This window comes from Ornithorhynchus anatinus, chromosome X3 (assembly GCF_004115215.2).
Source record: "Ornithorhynchus anatinus isolate Pmale09 chromosome X3, mOrnAna1.pri.v4, whole genome shotgun sequence".
Lineage (NCBI taxonomy): Eukaryota > Metazoa > Chordata > Mammalia > Monotremata > Ornithorhynchidae > Ornithorhynchus > Ornithorhynchus anatinus.
Genome location: NC_041751.1, coordinates 8,079,870 through 8,102,057, shown reverse-complemented (window position 1 = coordinate 8,102,057; position 22,188 = coordinate 8,079,870). Strand labels below are relative to the sequence as shown.

Here is a 22,188-nt window from a genome sequence, read left to right as displayed (position 1 = left end):
ATTTAAGGGACCTAGCAGGGATAAAATGGGGATTCGTTCAGATAAACATTGAGGGTTCTCAGAAATGGGACTGGGACCCAGTGACTGTGGATTTGTCCTTGTTTCTCTCATAATAGGTAAACCATCTGTCTGGGATGATTTAGGTGTCCTCTTGCCTAGATGGGGAGATGGATGCAAGACATCCAAGGTACCTCATCTGTAAAATGGGGATTAAGACTGTGGGCCCCATGTGGGACATGCCCATGCAAACCTGATTATTCTGCATCCACCCCAGTACTTAGTACAGGACCTGGCACATAGTATGCACTTAACAAATGCCATAAAAAAATAAAGTGGAAAGTGTTGGATGAGGAAGGATGGGGGGGGCTACTTTCCCTGAATAACTTCCCGAACTGTGGCTTAATGTGGCATCATTCCAGGATGAGATTTCCACCTGACTTGGAGCTCACTCTAGCTGTATGTAGGCTACTCTTCAGACTATTCTACAAACTGATCAATTGCTCCAACTACCAGGGAAGCAATTGCTATTGACTGGAAGCTGGAGAAGAATGGTGTGCGACGATGGCAAACTATAAGCATACACTCTCTCTTTCTCTCACACTCACATGCGTGCACACACACACACACAAACACACTTCACACACTTTGCAACTAAGGAAAAATGAAACCTGCTAGCTTCTTAGTCCCTAAATAGAAAAAGCTAGGAACAGTCTCTAACAGTTGTGGACCCAGAAGGCAGGGACTTGTCATCATATCAAAAGCAAATATGTCTTTCATTCACGCAGAAAGACATGCTCAGCCCGAAGGGAAAAGAGACCGGCCCATTTTACTCTGCATCAATGCCTCATCAACTCAGCAATGATCGCTGTTACATTCCAGGGAGAAATGCATCAGCTCATCTCAGCTAGAAGGGAATGTCAGGTTTGAGGCCTTTTTTACATAGGCAGACTGCCAAGTCTCTCCAAGGACGATATCAGAAAATAGATAAGGCCCACCCTTAAAATGAAGGAGATGCTGTGAACTTTGTGAGAGAGATGGTGTTAACAATGTCCGGCCCACCAGGCACTGCCACTGTGAATTGGTTTTGCTGCCCAGTAACATGTGAAAATTAAGTTTGGATTGGTTTTTCTTTCACGTTCTGCTCATGAGGCAAGGTCCCCCATAAAAATGCATCTTTGAGAAAACTACAGTTTATTCTAAGGCTCTCTTTATTAGCAAAACCACCCTCTCGTCTGCCTCAAAAACAGGGAAGCTTGGGGTAGTTTGGGAAACTTAAACGTGGGTGGTCGTGAGGGGTGGGACACTGCAGTAGCAGTAATGGAAGCGGGGGTTAAGAGCTGTTGCATTTGCATCCCTAGGACTGAGCATAAAATATCATTGTGTAGCTCTGGTAATTCCCCAAAGTTTGCAGGGCAAAAAGGGAAAAAGAAACAAGACAAGTGTGTAAGGAAATTGCTGGAGACATCTGAGTACAGTGACACTAAACTGTTAAGAAATTAGTGGACTAGTGGAGTAGATGTTTCCAACACAGTCTCTCAGGTTCTCAAAAACTTTATGGGAAAATAGAGTGCAGACATCTAATCGCAGTCTCATCTGCCTGCTCTCCTCTGCCAAGGAAGTGAGTCTTCCATCCATCAATCATTCAATCAACTTTATTTACTGAGCACTTACTTCTGTACTAAGCACTTAGGAGAATACAATAGACTTAATAGACACAATCGCTACCATCAGGTGAGCCTACAGCCCAGCAGGGGAGACAGACACTAGAGTAAATTATAGGTGGGGGAAAGCAACAGAGTTTCAAGATAAAGTTTAAATTGCTGAGGGTGCGGGTGGCGGAACAGATACTTCAGCTTTATGGGCTCAGTGTATTTGGGAAGACAGGATAGGGGAGATGGGAGAATAACAGGGAAGGCTTCGGGGACAGATGTGATTTGATGCACAGTAAATTTCACTGTTCTTTTCTCCTCTTCATTTTAACAGAATCCAAGCACTGACCTTTTCCAAGTGCTGTAAGTGCTACAGAGACCAGTGCAGTGCTGTTTTCTTTTTTCAAAATTTTTATATAGTTTTTGGAATTTTTTTAAATGCTCACTTTGGGCCAAGAACTGTAAGAAGCACTGGGATAGATACAAGATAATAGGGCTTGACAGAGTCCCTGTCTCACATGAAGTTGACGGTCATAATCCCCATTTTACAGACGAGGCACAGAGACGTTAATCCCCATTTTACAGATGAGGCACAGAGATGTAAGTGACTTTCCCAAAGTCACAGAGCAAACAAGTGGCAGAGCTGGGATTAGACTGACTCCCATGCTCGGTCATGCTGCTCCCTATCCTGTCCCATCCTTATTTTATATTCAATCACAGGGGCATTCTCACTACCGCTGCAAACTCACTGAGATCTCAAGAAGAAGGGCACCGTTTTTTCTGGGTAATGATTCTACAGTCTTGTCAAGGACACCTTTGGGGAGCTCACTGAATTTCACTGGTTATTTCTAAGATTTATGGCTAAATTTCTAAGTTCCTTAAGCACTGACATTCCCTCTAAGCCACACTACTATGAATTTTAGGAATGTCTAATGCAGGGCCAGGCACTGTCTCCCAACTCTATTTTACTGTTCATCCCTAAGCACTTAGAACAATGTTTTTCAGGCAGTAAGCACTCAATAAATAACTTTGATTGATGGATAGACCCTGTGGATGCTCTATAAATTTCAATAATGATGGGAGTTATCTGTGAGGCAAGGTTCTTTGGGGAAGCAGGAAGCATGTTTTACGAAGCAGCATGGCTTAGTGGAAAGAGCAGGATCCTGGGAGTCAGAAGGCCCGAGTTCTAATCCCAGCTACACCAACTGCCTGCTGTGTGATCTTGAAACTTCTCTGAGCCTCAGTTTCCTCTTTTGCAAAATGGGGATCCAATTCCCATTCTCCCCTTCAACTTTGTCCCTGTCCCACTTGGGGCTCACTGTCTGTGGCCAACCTGATAAACTTGTATCCACCCCAGTGCTTAGCACATACATAGTAAACCCTTAACACAGACCACAAATTTTATTATTATGTCACTGATGAAAACAAAACTCTGAACTAAGTTTAAAATGTGGGTAAGACATGTTCAATCACATTTGTATTCTGATCTATTTTCAGGCTAAGTATGCGATATGCATTTATACCATCACACAATGAAGTGTTGATTGAGACCGAAGAATTCATAGTTCCATCAGGGATACTACTAACACTCTGATTGTTCCAAGACCAGAAAAATCACTCGTAAAACTAAATACGAGTCCTTTACCTCCCATCTTCACCGCATTTTAAATGTTGGTTTGGGGAAATTAAAAATGAAAGAGCTTGTATTTGAAAGAATCTCTATAGTGAATTGGGAAATGCTAAAAAATGCATTTCCCTTTGGATAGTTTTTACAAGAGACAGTGTTCTCAGATATAAGGCAATCCAGGACTCCAAGGGGAAAATTACTTGATATAAATTTATTTATACTAATGTCTGCCTTCCCTTCTAGACTGTAAGCTCATTATGGGTAGGGAATATGGCTGCTAATTCTGTTATATTTTACTCTCCCAAGCGCTTAGTAGAATGATCTGCACATAATAAGCATTCAATAATACTACGGATTGATTGATCAATGCCATTACTGCACATAATATTATAACAAGCCCAATCATAACCCAGAAAGGTCAAAGAGTTAGTTTACCTGCTGACGTTTCTCAAATTCCAGCTTGATGCGGGACTTGATACAATTGCAGGTGTCCTGGTACGTCTGCTGAAGAGCAAGTTCCATAAGGTGCTTGTGGTATGCACCTGCCAGGTTTCCGCAGATAAAAATGATGACGTTTGCCAGGATCTAAAGGAATAAAGTGAGGACAGGATGCTGAAAGGAGAACAAAGTCACAACTGGCATATTTACACTATCGGGCACTTGTATCTTCTAATTGATGCGGCTCCCTATTCTTGACTTTCCATTCTCTCCTGTTTTCTGCACCTCAAATGTCGATGCCATTAAATGTGTTTTACATTTGGGATTTAAAATATTGAACTGTGATGTCCTCCCAGGCTGTGTATTTGAGTTTGAGTTGAGTGAGTTTGGTACTGCTAATGATTTCCTGTATTATTTCCTGATAATAATGTTAATGGTAATTGTGATATTAGTTAAGCACTTACTATGTGCCAGACACTGTACTAAGTCCTGGGAGAGATACAAGATAATTGGGTTGGACACAGTCCCTGTCCCTCATGGGGCTCACTGTCTCCATCCCCATTTATAGATGAGGTAACTGAGGCCCAGAGAAGTTCTGTGACTCAGTTTACTCATCTGTAAAATGGGGATTCAATACCCAACCTCCCTCTGTCTTAGAATGTGAACTAATGTGGGACAGGGAATGTGTCCAATCTGATTAACTAACCAAGTGTCTGGAACAGTGCCTGACCTATAGTAAGTGCTTAATAAATACCATTATTATTATTATTGTTATTTTTACAATGTGTTACTCAAATTAAGTGTTCAATAAATACCATCGATTAATTGATTAATAGGAATTGGAGTCCAGCGGAAGAATTCCAGCCTCCAGACTGGAAATCCTGCTGCCATACTGCTAGACACAGGAAGTCACACTCCAGAATTGCCGAGAGGCCACGAGCTTGTTCTAAACCCAGTTCCCAGACCAGAAAGTGGCTAATTAGCACCACTGGAAAAACCGCTGGCTAATTAGCAGCAATAGTCCTGACGAGACTGTGTGTGGTTTTCCACACAGTTAGGACGCAGTAAGTACCACTGATTGATTGATGCCTCCAAGCCCCGGCAGGAATGGATGGAACAGCGGAGTTGAAATACAGATGGAGAATGTTGTAGCCTCACTAATTGGGGAGGGAGGGAGGAAGGGGTTCCAGGCCAGGGTACGGGTTGTTCATTTATGAGATCTGTCATTATTTTTAACCTCTAGATCTGCACAAACATACTCTCTGTCTCTTTCTCTCCCTCTACTGGATCTAGATAGACAGATAAGACAGATATGATATATATGTTGTGGCCCACGATTTTGGGGCCAGTAAAATCAAGGGAGGTTTCCTTTTTGCTCTTTTAAGGGAACATCTTCAGGGTGGTTTTCTGCGCTTTATCGAACAGAGTATTACGCTGAGGGTAGCTAAATATGGACAGAACATCAACCAAAGTAGCTCTATGTTGACCAGACCTCTTGGAGCCCACATCGAAAATATGAACCTTTTACACACACACACACATGTACATCTGTATTTCTAATTGGCACCAAAAACTGTTTACCTGCTTGGATAATTTCCACTTGCTCTTCTCATAGCGATGACCTAGGCAGTCGTACTACTAGCTATGCTGTGTCGGTGCCTGTAAATCTCTAAAATCCACATTTGTTATTCTTGTCTTATTTTCTTTATTCCTAGCCTGATTTCTTTAGGTCCTTGGTGCTGAGGATTCACGGTAATTTTTTTTTCTATGCATACATACATGCTTTTTTAAAAAAAAAATAGGCTCACAAGCTTCTCCAAATTTTAAGATTAGGCAGTTAATTGATTACTTACCTCTTAAATATTTAATATTTAAGCATTATCTCACAATGGGCTAGGGAACTATACTCCAGGTCCACATGCAATCCATTTTACATCATGGTCAATGACACCATTCCTTTCAAAGCTCCCTTAGCTATTACTCTTACACTCCCTAGGAGGAGGGAGCCTGCAGTGTTTGTGACTGAAGGATCAAACGGATACTAACTACGCAAATGCATACCAAAATAACAACTATGTCCCAGGTGAATGAAGAGAGAAAGCAGTAACTGGATTCAGAGGCTAACTGATGAATATTCATCAAGTACACAGCTTTACGTAAACATCAATTCTGACAAATAAGCTAACACTCCTGCTTGAGATGAGCAAATTATCAGGTAGAAATAATCTGACAAACATGGCCCCTGGGAATGGCAGTGTCATCTGTGATTGCACTAAAGTTTCTTGCAGACACACCGTGAACTTGCACGTCCATGAATTAATTTTGATTTCCTACCTCGTCTTCATGCTTTCTGAACTCTATTATGTCATTAAATTCTGTCAGGAGACACATTACTCTAGATGATGTCTTGATGTTTTAGAGAAAAATCAGAAGGAGTTCCTGATTTGAGAAGTCCTTCTAATAGGTTTATGAGGGAAGGGCATGGGAAGACTGACTTCAGAATTCAAGACCAAAATGGAAACAACGCAAGGGATCTGAATTGAGGATTCAATAGCTTGGTTTTAAATGCCATTCTTACAGAAGTACGCATCATGAGAACAGAATCCTCTAGCTTCCTATGAAGAGAAGCATGAACACTGGTAATGAATATTCTATTTTTTACACTGAAAACCCTCATCCAGCAGGACCTTTATTAATCTGTACATAGCATACATAGTATAATATAAAATATTTGCCTTTCAGTGGAAGACTAGGGGAGCCAGGTGGGCAATTAGATCATAGCTTCTTGTTATATCCCCAGGGAGAAATGCCGCTGAAGGATACCTGGGAAAACCACTGGCTTATACAGAAGAGAACTGTGAGCTCTTTAATAGCCATGCATACCGATGAGTCTGGAAGGGTTTTAAGATCTTACTAGAAAGGTCTTTCCACAAATTAAACCTTAGAGAAAATAGGTCCTCTTGAAAGAATGAAAGGCAAAAATAACCTGGCAGAGATCCGAACCTGTAATACTTAGCTTGGGCATTTCAAATTTGGGGTTAGGACTGAATAATCACTCTATCTCTTGAAAGGAGAATCAGACAGAGACAAAATCACAATGAGAAAACAGAGACAGAGTGAGTCAGAGAGACAGAGTGATATTAGTGTCACAGAGTAAGAGGAAGAGACAGGGATCACTGTAAGCAGGAAATATATTTACCATCTCTGCTATATTGAACTCTTCCAAGTGCTTAGTACAGTGCTCTTTATACAAGAAACTCTCAGCAAATATGATTGATTGATTAGGCAGAGTAAAATAGAGACAGCGTAAAAAGCAGAGACAAGAAAGACGGAGTCAGGAAGAGACAGAGACAATGAGATAGAGACAAAGTGAAAAAAAGAGACAGAAACAAAACCAGGCGGAGACACTGAGAGATAGAAAAAGGGAAACAGAAATAAAGGGAGAGGAGATAGAGACAAAGTGAGACAGAGAGATAGAAAAAAAAAACTAGACAGAGGGAGACAGAGAAAGGGAAACAGAGAGAGAAAGGGAGAGAGAAGTAGGTCCTTTTCATACTGTAAGCTTTTTTGTTGTTGTTATTGCCAGTGTGGAGAATTAGGTGGGGAAAGGAGAACGATATAGACATCTAAACGGCACAGTCACTGATGTAGCTCGACAGAAGAGAAATCTTCCTACTTCTTGGATGCTATTCAAAAATGGGATTGAGCCTGCCATATCCAGGTTCCTGCACACATTTTATTGCTGATGTAACCGTGTCATAATATATCATGGCATCCATCCAAAATAAATATTTCTGTACTTCTTGCCGAGTTTCTCTCTGAAGTATTTAGCTAAAACACCACCCACTCTAAGTATAGTTACATGGTACCTATTACCTTTGAAATACAGCAATTGCAACTCAAATTATAGTCTATTTATATCTCAGCAAATTATATCACACTTCAAATTGTTCAGATGGATTCAGAGTCAGACAAATTGCAACACACGGATCCAGTGGTTAAGGATGGTGAAAAAAAGATCTAAGAACTGAAGAAGCCGTTTCACAGGCTCGGAACTCCTGTCCCACATTAGCGAAGTAGAAACAGTCTCCCTTCATCTGAAACCTCTTCAAAAATCCCTTCTCTTCCAACAAGCTTTTCTCACTCTCCCAGTACTCTGAGCTAGCTCGTTTTGCGAACGGGGAAGGGTCTACCAACTCTTATATATTGTATTCTTCCAAGTGCTTAGTAGGATACTCTGCAGAGTAAGCAGTCAATAAATACCATTAAGTGACTGATGAATTGATATCATTTGTTCAGCCAAGTCTAGCTTTTATGCATTTATTTACTCCCTCCTTAGCACTCATTAATATGTCTAGTCAGTTATTTAAGTAGACCACTCTACTTGTAAACAGTTTTAATGTTTGTCTTCCCGGTTAAGAGTGCAAGCTCCCTGTTGGCAAAACTGTAGAGGATGAGCGTAAGTATATTCAGTTCTGCTAGAGATAGCTGATGAATTTATATGATCTGACTGTTTCTCTGTGCTGGGAACTAAATCAGGATAGGCTGATTGGAAGAGGTGGGGTTTTCAGGTGCACACATAGCTTCAACTATGACTTTTACGCTGATGGTTCCCAAATCTACCTTATCAGCTTCAACATTTCACTGTTGGACGATAGCACGTTTCCTCTTCCACTTACCTGTCCATCTTTACTTTATGACCTTTCTGCTGAACCGCTGCATCACTCTTCTTAGTGATCTCCTTGATTCTGCCTTCTATCTTCTTCAAGCAATCCTACACTTTTCTACCCAGATTATCTTCTTAAAACACAATCTAGAATACATTACTCCTATTAGACTCTCAACTTTCTGTTTCACAAGATTTCCTGTAGAATACCAAACTAGGACTAAGGTGACTGTGCTATATTCAGAGAAATCCAAGAAAGGTGCTGGTCTAAAAATTCCAGCCAGGATCCAGTTCGTATCTCTGTGAAGACCCCAGTAATCAAATTACTGCTGGGATGTCCAAGTATAATAATGGTCATAGTCAAGATTTGATGACTACTACCCATTGGAAAAAAGAAGAATGGAAGTTAGCAAAACTGAGAATGCCCCTGTGGTTTTAAACAGTAAATGCACAGCTTGGTTTATTAAAGAAGCCAATTACCATGAGCTTGGCCATATAAACTACCTTACTGCCTTATTTGGGGAAAGTGACTGAAATGAGTTAGATTTCAATAACCCCAAATTAGCACACTCTAGCTTCTTTTTTTTAACCTTAAGCTCAGGTATAGCTTAAGCAGAGAGACAGAGAAACACTATGACCTAATAGATAGCACACATGTGGCCTGGGAGTCAGAGGACCTAAATTCTAATTCCAGCTTTACCACTCATCGGCTGGATGACTTTAGTCAGATCACTTAACTTCTCTGTGCCTCAGTTACCTCTGTAAAAAGTGGGGTTAAAATACCTGTTCTCTCTCCTTCCTAGACCATGAGCCTCATGTGAGACAGGGACTGTGTATGATCTGCTTATCTTGTATCTAGACCAACGCTTAGTAGAGTGTTTAATAAGTAGTAAGTGCTTAACAAATGCCATATCAATACCACAGGGGCCTTCTTGTCAGTGGGTCCTAGGGGAGCAAACTGGCCGGCACAGCACTTAACACAGCACAAAAAATCAAATAATTCCTAAGGAAAAACATCTACCCCAGCCCTGGATTTGTGGATGTGCTCTCCCACAATTGGAAGGGAAGCTGTATACTTCCCGGAATGCCATCATGACCTCTGGGAACTGTAGACAAAACCAGTTCCTCTATACTTTGAACTTTGAAGTTTAGGGTTTTTTCCCTACGATCCTCTTTTTCAAAGGAGTTTTTGGTTTGTCCCACATGGGGCTCACAGTTTTAATCGCCATTCCACAGATGAGGAACAGAGACCCAAAGAAGTTAGGCGGCTTGCCCAAAGCCACACAACAGACGAGTGGCGAAGCCGGAATTAGAAGCCATGTCCTATGACTCCCAAGCCTGTACTCTTTCCACTAAGCCACGCTGCTTCTGAATGAATTGAATATATGAATAAATATTACAAACATTTCCATTATCAAACTTGACAATCATGGTCATCTCTACTCTCTTCCTCTCTCTCTCTTTCTTCCAACAGGTGCTGCATGTATCCCTCAGATAGTCAAAGAAACATTTTTCAACCCTCCAAAGTCACTGCCTGAAAACTGCAGGGTGGAGAAAATGAATGCTTGTTAAACAGCCACAGAAAGCAGTAGAGGATCCGGCTCAGCAGCGCCGCACTTTTCTCGGAGCTTTAGGGACTGCAGCCAGCGCCCTCAGCCAAGTGCATTCAGAGGGCAAAGAAATAATAGGAAGGTAACGGCTTTAAGCAGGGCAAAGTCTTTAAGCAATCAGATTTCCGGCTGCTGAACCACTGAAGGGGAAAATCAGCACCCTCAGAGATGCCGTGCACTATTCTCTTACTTAAAAACTGAGCACCTTTCTAGAGTCCTGATGGTTTCTCGATCCTTTCCCAGGATGCCTGTCCTCCGGATTTTCCTTTAGACTGTAAGGTTCCTGTAGCTCAGGCATCTTATCTGAATTAATAATTTATTCATTTATATTAATGTCTGTCTCCCTCATCTAGACTGTAAGCTCTCTGTGGGCAGGGAACATGTCTACCAGCTCTGTTATATTTTAAATGGGATTTACTCTTAATTTTGCTTTGAAATATTAATTTTTCTTCCCTTGTCACATTAGATGTTACCAAACAAAGTCCAAGATGGACGCTTCTACCTTGGTAATGGAATCACTCTAACTTACCCATGTTATTTTTTCCAGCAAATTCAGGTTTATCTTCCTGCACTTCCTTTTATTCCTTCTAGGTGTATGTGACTCTCACCATTACCAGAATAATCTCTCCTCTCTGGATGGTCATAACGGACCTTCTTTTGTAGGCTGGAGGGAAATCATGTCAGTGTTTAAGTGGCATATTATGTTTCCTGGGACTTTCAGATTCACAAATCAATATTGAGCTAAAGCAGAAGAGCCAGAATTTTTTTTTTTTTCCTGATTGGTGTGTTCTAACATTTGGAACCTTTTTACGGAGTCTGGGTTTGCCCTCGGAAATAATCTATAGTTTTCAATTAGTATTCAGGAGATGCTCTAATTACCTAATTAGATGGCTTTTAAAAGGGGGAAGCTATTCCTTTATAGAACCCAAACCTACTTTTATTCCTTGTTGGTGCCAGCCAAGTACTATTGAACAGTCAGCAACTCTGAAAGTCCCTAAAGAACATTTAAATTATTCTTATATTTAGGAAGGAACAAGCTTCCCATTAAAACTCTGTATAATGCTGACAACTCATTTCAGTGGAATTAATCTTCCTGCAGTGAGATGCCAGATTTGCTGCCTATTGAACTAAGATTGCCAAGGTACCATTAATGATATCCACCTGATATTCCACAAAGCCATCACCATCCTAATTAAAGCTGTGTCTCTAGAGTATGGAGCATTTTTGGAAATGTCACCGTGGCGCCAGGACCAGATCCTTGATCCTAAATTTACCAAGTCCAATGAATTTTATAAAATAATGAGCTGCTCGTTAAATAAAATTCTTGGATAATGCAGGAAGATGTCCCGAAAGGAGTTTCAATCAATGGTATTTATTGAGTTTTTACTATGGGCATTGTACACCAAGGATTGTATTAATCAAAGAGAGAGTTACAAATTGACTAGGTCAGATATCGAGCACTTTCTGTGTGCAGAAAGCATGAAACTAAACACTGGAGACTACAGTAGAGTGAATGAACATGATCTCTTCCCTCAAGTAGCTTACAATTTAGTGGTAAAGAGAGACATGAAAGTAGATTTAAGATAAACAACCCAGATCTTTTAATTTCCCAAGCAGTGTTCTTTCTACCGGACCAATAGCAAGGCTAGAGCCACGAGACCTCTTCAGAGTTCATTTATCTTAATTGGTTTTCCCTGATTATGCCCTCTTTTTCCCCACCCTTCTGTGTTGTTTATGCACTTGGATCACTGACCTTTGGGCATTCGATATTGCCCAACCCTCATCCCCACAGCACTTATGAACACATCTATAAATTATATAGTCTTAATTATTTATATTAACATCTGTCTCCCCCTCTGAACTGGAATGAGAAATGTAGGTCTTCAGATGTGGGTTCGGTACTGGGGAAAATGAACTGGGAAATGACTGTGCTTCAGTTTTTCTAGTAAGGAAAAGAGGAAAACCGGCCCTTCTTGTTTATTGAAGATATTGTGAACATTTGAGGGATAACTCTACCTTGAGAAGGAAAGCACACCTTGATCTTGTGCTAAGATTGTAGTCTGAAATCAGGAACAGAGAAACCTGTCCTCTCCCTGACTTTCCCGTCACCGTGGACGGCACTATCATCCTTCCCGTCTCACAAACCCGCAACCTGGGTGTCGTCCTTGACTCCGATCTCTCATTCACCTCACACATCTAATCCATCACCAAAAGCTGCCGGTCTCACCTTCACAACATTGCCAAGATCTGTCCATTCCTCTCCATCCAAACCGCTACCACATGAGTACAATCACTCATTCTACCCCGACAGGATTACTGCATCAGCATCCTTTCTGATCTCCCAACCTCTTGTCTCTTCTCATTTCAGTCTATACTTCACTCTGCTGCCCAGATTATCTTCCTACAGAAACTTTCTGAGCACATCACCCCTTCCTCAAAAATCTCCAGTGTTGCCTATCAACCTCAGTATCAAGCAAAAATGCCTCACTATTGCCTTCAAAACTCTCCATCGCCTTGCCCCCTCCTACCTCACCTCCCTTCTCTATTTCCCAGCCCGCACACTCTGCTCCTCTGGTGCCGCTAACCTTCTCACTGTCCAGCCTCGACTCCTAGCCCATGTGTTGCCTCTGGCCTGGGATGTCCTCCCTCTTCACATCTGCCAAACAATTGCACTTCCCCCCTTCAAAGCTCTACTGAAGGCTCACCTCCTCCAGGAGGCCTTCCCAGAGTAAGGTCCACTTTCCTCATCTCCCGCTCCCCCCCACCTCACCCTGACTCGCTCCCTTTGTTCTACCACCCCTCAAGCACCTGTGTATATATGTACATATTTATAATTCTATTTATCGATATTAATGCCTGCTTTACTTGTTCTGGTGTGCATCTATATCTCTAATTCTACTCATTTATATTGATGCTATTGATGCCTGTTTACTGGTTTTCATGTCTGTCTCCCCCTTTCTACACTGTGAGCCTGTTGTAGACTTCATTTTCCAAGTACTTAGTACAGCGCTCTGCACACAGTAAGCGCTCAATAAATGTGATTGAATGAATAATGAATTAATTAAATGAATTTGGAAGAAAAGGGAAATGCAGGCTATATGACCAGTTCTGGGGTAAGTAAAGCTGTAGAACTGTGGAAAGCTCATTTTTGAAAAGCTCATTCTGGTAATTCAATAAAATTCCTAATGACCAAACAAAATAGGGTATGTGTCTGTCCAAGATAGATCAATCCAATTTTGATTGATTAGCCAAACATTTGACTACCTGAATGAATTTGGGGCCCAATTATTGTGGATAATTGGCTTTCAGTGGAATCTGTTCAATCCTGAATTTTCTAATGAATCTGTGACATATTACTGATTTACAGGAAATGGACATTTTAAATTGATTCCTTTAACTATTATGTAAGTATTTAGAATAAAGGAAAACAAAAATTGCATACCCAAAGATATAGGATTTTCTTTAAACATAACAAGTACACATTACAATGAGTACCTTTCATTTTGCTATAAGGCTTCAACTAGTATAAAAACTTAAAATTTGAAGTAGCATTACCTAGTGGATAGAGCATGGATCTGGGAGTCAGAGGGACCTCTATTCCTGGCTCCACCATTTGCCTTTTGCATGACTTTGGGCAAGTCACTTCACTTCTCTGTGCCTCAGTTACCTCCTCTGTAAAATGGGGCTTAAGACTGTGAGCCCCATGTGGGAAATGGACTGTGTCCAACCTGGTTAACTTGTAACTTAGTACAGATCCTGGCATAAAATAAGCGCTTACCAAATACCACTAAAAATGGCACTTTCCATCACTCTAGATATTAATATAATGTCTAAATGTATAAAGACTACATGCTTTCCATACTCTAGGTAAAAAATGTTATAAAAGGAAATGAAGAGGATGGATTCAAAATATATAAGAATCAGATGTAGGAGATCACCTTGGTCTGAAAGTCATTTGGTTACTTCCAGATAAAAGGAAATGCTGTGATTCCTGCAGAGATTTTGCATATCTCAGGGATTTCTATAGGCAATCAGTGTGATGAAAGAGCCAGACAAGGAATATGTATGCACAGCATAAGAAATAGGAATGCAAGGGCTAGGTTAGTCTAGAAGCAGAATGCATATAAAGAAACTCAATTCAGACTAAATCTGTCATCCATATTCTATAAGGGCGTGCTAAAGAATGCTAACAAAGTTGCTAACTAATGCTAAAGTTTACTAGTCTTGAGAAAATTACAAGCACTTACTCTTGTTGCATTCCAGATTGTAACCAGAAAGACACTCTCCAAACTCCTGCTTTGGTTTAGCCTGAACCATACGCACGACTCATTCCCTAAAGTTATGAAATGATATGCATAATTTAACGAGACTCTGTAAATGCAGTAATAAGGATCAGATGCAATATAAGGTTGTTATATATGCCTTTAGTAAACTAGCTATATTGTTGAAAATTATTTCAATTCAATCGCATTTATTGAGTGCATGCAGAACGCTGTACTAAGCACTTAGGTGAGTACAATATAACAATAAACAGACACATTTCCAGGAGGCCAAGACCTGTGTGATTGATATTTAGAAAACCCTCAAAAGCCCTAAGAGTCCATGGACCACAGGACACTGTAGTGAGCAGCTGGGGCACAGAATAAAAAATAGAAATCATTTCCTTCCTCAGGATTTAGAAGAGGAAGAGGAAAAACAAGAGAGGCAAATCAAGATGAATAGGACCCTAAACAAATAATCTAGCAAATGCGTTGGGATAGAGAGATTGAAAAAAGATTGAGAGTGGGCTGTGATTTTCCATTGGAAATTGGCAATTCTTGAGGATGGCTTAAGTGAAGACTAAGACACCTTCGGAGAAGGTTACAGGTGAGTAACAGTAGGAAGCTTCCTTGGCTAAGGTAGAGGATTAGAAGCAGGAAATGAGGACAATTAAACCGGTGGAGAAGCTAAAGGCTACAATCCATTATTTCTACTTGATTTAGAAGGCAAAGGGGAAGAATTGGAGGACTGGAGGAATGTGGTTGAAATTATGAATGTGGGAAGATGATTTTAGAAGCAATAGCAAGAACAGATTAGGAATGGATAATCAGGATGACAACCTTTTCTACTGTTTCTGAATGTACATTCTCAAAGGCACAGAACATATGGTGTGCATTTCTCTATGGAAAAGCACTGCTAAAATAGAGCATTCCCAATAGTTTATGGAAGGAACCGCAAATCTCAAGTCTCCCTTCTTTTTAAGTTGAGCCAATCATCTATCCCTTGGCTGATGCTGAAATCCTCATTGATACATATGCCATGAGGCTTTCCACAGAATTTGTTATAGGACTCTCTTTTCCCTTCATTCTTTTATATTTCTCATCAGTTTTATTACTTCAAAATGGATAAACCTCTCATTTTTTTTATCCAACTCTGCTTCGTTCCCATCCCCAAATCACACAGAACGGAGCCCAGTACACCATATTTCAGACTCCAGAGAGAATGTTCAAGTAAACTCTTTTCAGTTTTCCACACTTTCCACAGTTAGGTTCTCTTCCTCAAGCACTGTATTATAATCGACAGCAAAAGACATGTTGATGGACTTGATAAATATTATACACTCCATTTCCCTTCATTTACTCTTAACTAAATGAAAGACAGCTTCACTCAGTCATAACAATGGTCTCAGAATGATCACATTATAATTCACTCCAATGATAAGTGATGTCATCCCAGCTGTCTAAGAATTGTATTTAAAAAAATCATCCAATTCAATTTAAATGTAAGAACTATCAACCTAGCAATTTATCCATTTAGGGATGAATTTAATGTTCCCTAAAGCAACACTGTTCTTATCATTGCTGGTAGTCAGATTGCTTCAGGATTAGATCTTGTCATTAAACTTTACCATTAAAATCAGTGTTCATTGAGATAATATTTAGATGATTTTCATCCCAGAACAAAGCAATAGGATGCAGGAAAATATCTGCTGAATAGAAATCCAAACAGTTTGTACTGAACAGTGTAGTCAAAGAAAATACGAGAAGCTGCTAGTGTGGTCTAATACAGAGAGCAGGGAACTGGGAGTCTGATGGAGCCGGGTTCTAATCCTGGCTCTGCCAATTGCTTGCAGTGTGACTTTGGGCAAGTCACGTTAACTGCTCTCTGCCTCATTTTCCTCAATTGTAAAATGGTGATATCTATTCTCCCTCCTACTTAGACTGTGACTGTATCCAACCTAATTAATTAATTTGTACCTACCTAGCACTTTGAAGTGTTTGACAGAGAGTAAGCACTTACCAAAAACCATAAAAAAATACAAAAACAAAACAAAAGAAAAAGCCACAAACATCTCCACCGTGTAGGTGACATTGCTAAACTCAGGTGAAAAAGTCCTGGATTAGGCACTGGTGCCCTGGTGGAAAAATCACTGTTAAATTTGGCTGTTATTCACCTGTAGTGAACAAATAAAATAGTGTTATAGCAGAGCTCGAACCAGCCAACTTCTCTAAGGCAATTTGGGTTACTCTCTTTACCTATTGAAGATTCTGATAACTGATGATTCCACCTTGATTACTCTATCAGTCCTCTTAGAATCCTCCCTGCCTCTCCCCACTCCAGTCCATATGTCATTCTGCTGCACAGATCATTTTTCTACAGAAACATTCAGTTCATGTTTTCCCACATCTCAAGAACCTCCAGTGTTTGTCCATCCGCCTCCACATCAAATGGATTCTCCTTACTATGGGCTTTAAAGCACTCAATCACCTTGCTCCTTCCAACCTCACCTCACTACTTTCCTACTACAACTTATCCCACACACTTGGCTCTTCTAATGCTAACTTTCTCACTGTATCTCCATTTCGTCTATCTCAACGGCAACCTCTGGCCTGGAATGTCTTCCCCCCTCATATCCGACGGACAGTTACTCTCCCTACCTTCAGAGCTTTATTAAAGGCACATCTTCTCCAAGACGCCTTCCCTTAGCCTTCATTTCCTCTTTACCCCACTCCCTTCTGTAACACTCTGACTTCCTCCCTTTACTCACCACCCTCCCCAGCCCCACAGCACTTACATGTATATCCATGATTTATTTATTTATTTACTTACTTATTTATTTATATTAATGGCTGTCTCCCCCGCTAGACTGTAAGTTCACTGTGGTCCGGAAACATGTCTTTTATATTACTGGGTTGCCTTTCCTAAGCGTTCAGTACAGTGGTCTGCACACAGCAAGTATTTAATAAATGATTGATTGGTTCTGAGGTTTTTTTTTTATCAGGGGGCTAAGGAGGAAGAGCAACTGAGTAGTTTCCATAAACCTCTAAGTCTCCTTGTCTACTCCCCTCTGTTGTCACCTTGGGGCTTCAACTGTATAAGGCTCCAAAGGTGAAGGACTCTAAGTGGTATATAAAGTAGCTCTTCTTTATTATAACATGACAAAGGTTTTTGGGAAAAGGAAATTTATTAACCCGAGACTCTCCATGTTTACACTAGCCTCACAAATGAAATGTTCCTTCAGAAGAACATGTTTATTTTGGTTTTACAGTGGAATCAACTGTCTGTCTGTGGGAGTTTGAAGACATCACGTTCATTTAGATTGTCATTGTTAGCTGAGGCTGATTTCCATTCACTGATTAAAGCCTGAGGCAGAAGTTGCGTTTGCCTTAGTCTGGCTTGTTCTTTTTTCTAAAGCTCATTATAGAGCTCTTGTCAGTGTGCATCAGGATATGGTTTCAAAGTTAAAGACGTGAACAACTTTAATTAAATTGGTCCCAAATGTCCAAGTTAAAAAACAACAACAAACAAACCCCAAAACCTAGCCAATCTAGATTGAATTAAAAAAAAAAAGAACAGATCTCCTAACCATTACATCTATACCAGATTTTGGAGATAGAAGGACAGATTGGCATTATGAGAGGATGACAGAAATACAAGAAGACAGACAGGTGAGGAAGCAAGCCAGAGACATTTTATGGTTTAATTCTGACACTCAAAGGACCACTATTTTCCCAAATTTTGGAAATTGAAACCATCCTTGGTATGTACTGAGACCGCTGTTTGCCGTATCAAGCACTTGGGAATATGCAATCTAAGTATACAGTCCCTGCTATCTAAAGGCTATATCTGTGGTTACCATCTATTTTTTTTTAAAAAGGGAAGGTTTTTCTTAATTCTATTTATTTTCTGCAGAGAAAACAGGCTATAATCCAGGCTGCATTTATCTAGGTAAAGGAGATACCTATTGCTCTCATCACAGTCTTGGCTGCTGTTTAATCAATCAATCAATCAGTGATATTTATTGAGCACTTATTGTGGACAGAATTCCACAAGGAGGAAACAGAAAGATATATCAAGTGTGGGTTGGCCACTAGAAATGTGTTTTGTCCATCTCCCGACCTGAAAATCTCTATTTTCCTTCTTGAAACAAAAGCCAAATCCTAACCCTTAATAATTAACTCACACTGTTGCTTGAGCCTTCTCTAGGAGGCAGAGGAATGGTAGGAAATGCAATCTGGCTTCCCCCTTCCTATTCATCAGTTTATGTCTTGAATTACCTTTGGATTATACATACGATTGTCTGACTGACTGACTCTGCCACAACCATTTTTCTTTTCAATTTTCCAGAGTGCTTTTTGTTCCTGAACTGATCTGGCAGGATAAGTGGTAAGTACTGGGAGAAAAGTCTTTATCCATCATTCATTCTTTAGTATCCTTTAGTATCTCTCTTGGGTTTACCCAAGGGCCAATACCAAAAAAAGCATAACAATGATAACTTTCCCTTTTCTACATGCAAAGGATACCCATTTGGGGCATAACCAGCATTCCCGGTTCGTTCATTCTAGGCCATCATATGGGGACTTTACAGCTTCCTTAATTTTTTTGTCCCCAGATTCTGCAGTTAATTTTCCTTGGTTGCTCATAACAACAACTGATGGGTTCACCACATCTTATATACGACTATCAGGACATCCCAGCAATTTTAACTACCCTCAGCGTTCTCTACTGATTGTTTCATTAAATCCTATCTAGAGCAATTGGACTATTTCTCATTTCTGAGTGTTGCCTGGGAAACACCCATAACTGCGCTCCACGTTGTGGGTGCAGAATGATCGATTTAATCTATGTCTCAAATTCTGAGTTCCAACAGATTCCTGACTCTGGTCCCTGTGCACAGGAAGATGATCAACTTTCAAATACCATACAAAGAATGACCGCAAAGGATGTATGCACTGGACATAATCTCTAGTTAATGGTAGATTCTAAAGGAACGTGTTTACCAACTCTCTTATACTCTGCCAAATGCTTAGTATACTTCCCTGCACAGAGTAAGCAATCAAATACCATCGATGGTGATTATAAAATAATTTCACTTAAATAGAGAATAGTGAATAGGAGTGAAGGAATCACGATTTTGCTCAGGTTTCCAACTAAATAATTCTTTCGACATATCATTTAACCTCTTTTCCTCACCTCTTAACTCCACATGCAAAATTACAACATTGTCCACCAGCACACTGAAATGTTATTAGAACATTTACATTTACCTAAACAATGCTAATTCTACATTTATTATAGTTCATGGAAAGATTGGAGGGGCCTGTCTGTTTGCAGAAGCATTAATCTGGCAGCAGGCACTTTCCTGTGCAAGTTGGTTTGCTGCTTAACATTCATCTCGCCTCTTTCAGATTCAGGCCAAAAACATACGTTTTCAAGCGAAATTCCTTTCCAAAAAAAATTCTTGTCCCTTAGAGTATCAGCCAACTCTTATTCCAGCTTCAGTTGTAAGGACCAAGTTGAAATGGGATTAATTTTGGAGCAATATAAAGTCCTTTAAAAGGCAAAGAAACAAGCTATGTTAATACAGCTTTTAAAGGAGTACAGACATTTTAGTTTCATTTTGGCGTACATCTGAGATAGTCTATTTTCTGGTGCTGGTGAATGATAATTATGGTATTTGTTAAGTGCTTACTATGTGCCAGGCACTGTACTAAGCGAATCTGGGCCCTTAGAGGTTAATAATGAGAAATATTTTACTCCTTATTGGTTGAGCTGCAAAAACCTTCCTTCCAGTCAAAGAGCGGATAATGGGCAAACCCTGAGCTCAAACAGGTGTGAATTGGAGTTCCCTGCAAAACTGATAAACAAAGACTTTTTTCCAACTGAATTACCACATAAATTTCATGTTTCACCTACATAATTCAGTGAATTCTTTTTTAAAGGAAGGCTTTTAGCTAACACAACTTTCGCTTTGACAAATTTCCCAAGACTCAGAATGGCGGATAGAAAAACTAGAGGAAAATGCTACCATGCAACTGTCTTTTTCAGTGTAAAGAATAGTTCCGCGGTCCTGATAAAGAGAAGTATGAAGGGAAATAGTAGTCTATTTGTGCTCTCTCCATGACGCCATGCTGCTTCCCTGCTCAAAAGCTAGTTAGCGCTTGCTATGTGCAAGCACTGTACTAAGCACTGGGGTTGGATACAAGTAAATCGGGACACAGTCCCTGTCCCACGTGGGGCTCACAGTCTTGAGCTCCATTTTCCAGATGAGGTAACTGAGGCCCAGAGAGGTGAAGTGACTTGCTCCAGGTCACACAGCAGACAAGTGTGATTAGAACCCATGATCTTCTGACTCCTAGATCAGTGCTCTATCCACTAAGCCACGGTGCTTTAGAGTGAACTAGACTTGCATGTACTAACTGACCGAAACACTAAACACTCAAAATTTAAAAAAATACATTACAAATAGAGGGATTACCTTGATTATTAAGAGGTATAGTTTGTGTTAAGCATGATTTCTTCACAACACCAAATTTTCAGTGGTCCATGTTTCATTTCTAATCAGATGAGCCTTGATTGGAACATCTCGCTATATGAAAACTGAGGCATCATTTTTTCCTCTTCTACCTCTCACTTTCTCCTCCTTCTCCTCAATGAGGTAGCATCGAAACTCTGGGCCAACTGATGCTTACCTGGCACTTACTTGACAGCGTTCTTTCCTGACACTGCTCTTTCTCTTATTTCTTGTCACACCTTTAGTTTTCTCCCCCACTACAGTGTAGGGCAGAGATTGTGTCTACCGACTCTATTGTATTGTTTTCTTCAGCCTTCTGCACAGAGTAAGTGCTCTGAAAATACCGCTGACTATAGAGGTGAGGATCTCTTGCTCAGTAAGCTACTGAAGTGTCTCTGAACAGGAATATTCATTCAATAGTATTTATTGAGCGCTTACTATGTGCAGAGCACTGTACTAAGCGCTTGGAACGAACAAGTCGGCAACAGATAGAGACAGTCCCTGCCACAGTTTGCTTGTTTTCATGGGTAGGGATATCAGTATATATTGTGTCCCTGTAGGAGCAGCCATGAACATGTTGGTATGTACATTATCGTTTGTTTAGTGTTCATGCCTGACTATATAAGTATCTCCTTGTACATAAGCATCCGTCTATATAATATATTTTTTTTATGAGTGTGTGTGCAAAACTGTGTGCTCATGAGTGTGGGTGGGCAGAAATAAATAATTGTTAAAAAAAAAATGATTATTGAGCACCAACGAAAGAGGAAAGCAAAACCCAGGCAAAGAAGGTGTCTCTGCTTGTTATTTATGTTTTGAAGGCATATTGCAATGTTCTCAATGTAAGAGGATAATGGTAATAACTGATTAGGGAAAAGCTTTGTGGTCCTTTGCAAACCCACTTAGCTTTTGCCTTGAAGGAGTCTAGGAAACAAATTAGGAGAGAAGGGAAAGAGTCAGGGCAATTTAAAATAGCGCACCGAATGTCCCAAATAATTGGCTTAGAGAAGCAGTCAGCACATCAATAAATAGCACCTACTTGGATTTAGTTGAGGTTTTTCAAGGTTGTGAAACAAAACTTTACCTCGTACCCTAGCATTTATCCTTCTACAGAATCATATACATCGATGTACATCTCTTAAGAAAAAAGGTTGTTCCTTTTTCTAATTGAGCACATGGATCCGCTCGTTTCCCTTTCACAAATCCTAGGACATACGACATCATTTCACAGATTATAGAACACACAACACACCTCTTCAGGTGAAAGCCAGGGGCTTCGAATGACAGGTAACTCTCCCCTTGAGCGGCCAAAGACTCTTCTGCAGAAAGGTCTATGCTGTGGTACGATGACGAGTCAGTGCTTTACCCCCCCAAAGACCTATAGCATCACCCCATGATCTCTCTGGGTATGAGCCCATGAGATG

General features: G+C 40.3%; 1 protein-coding gene across 2 annotated transcripts in view; it reads right to left on the bottom strand.

Moving 5' to 3' along the window:
- Positions 1-22,188, bottom strand: part of ADCY2 (adenylate cyclase 2) — a 242,188-nt gene that overhangs the window by 109,079 nt on the left and 110,921 nt on the right. For both annotated transcript variants that reach the window (XM_029054073.1, XM_029054074.2), the window contains exon 4: positions 3,712-3,861. In XM_029054073.1, the coding sequence (XP_028909906.1) occupies positions 3,712-3,861 (150 nt within the window). The remainder of the gene's footprint in view (positions 1-3,711; positions 3,862-22,188) is intronic.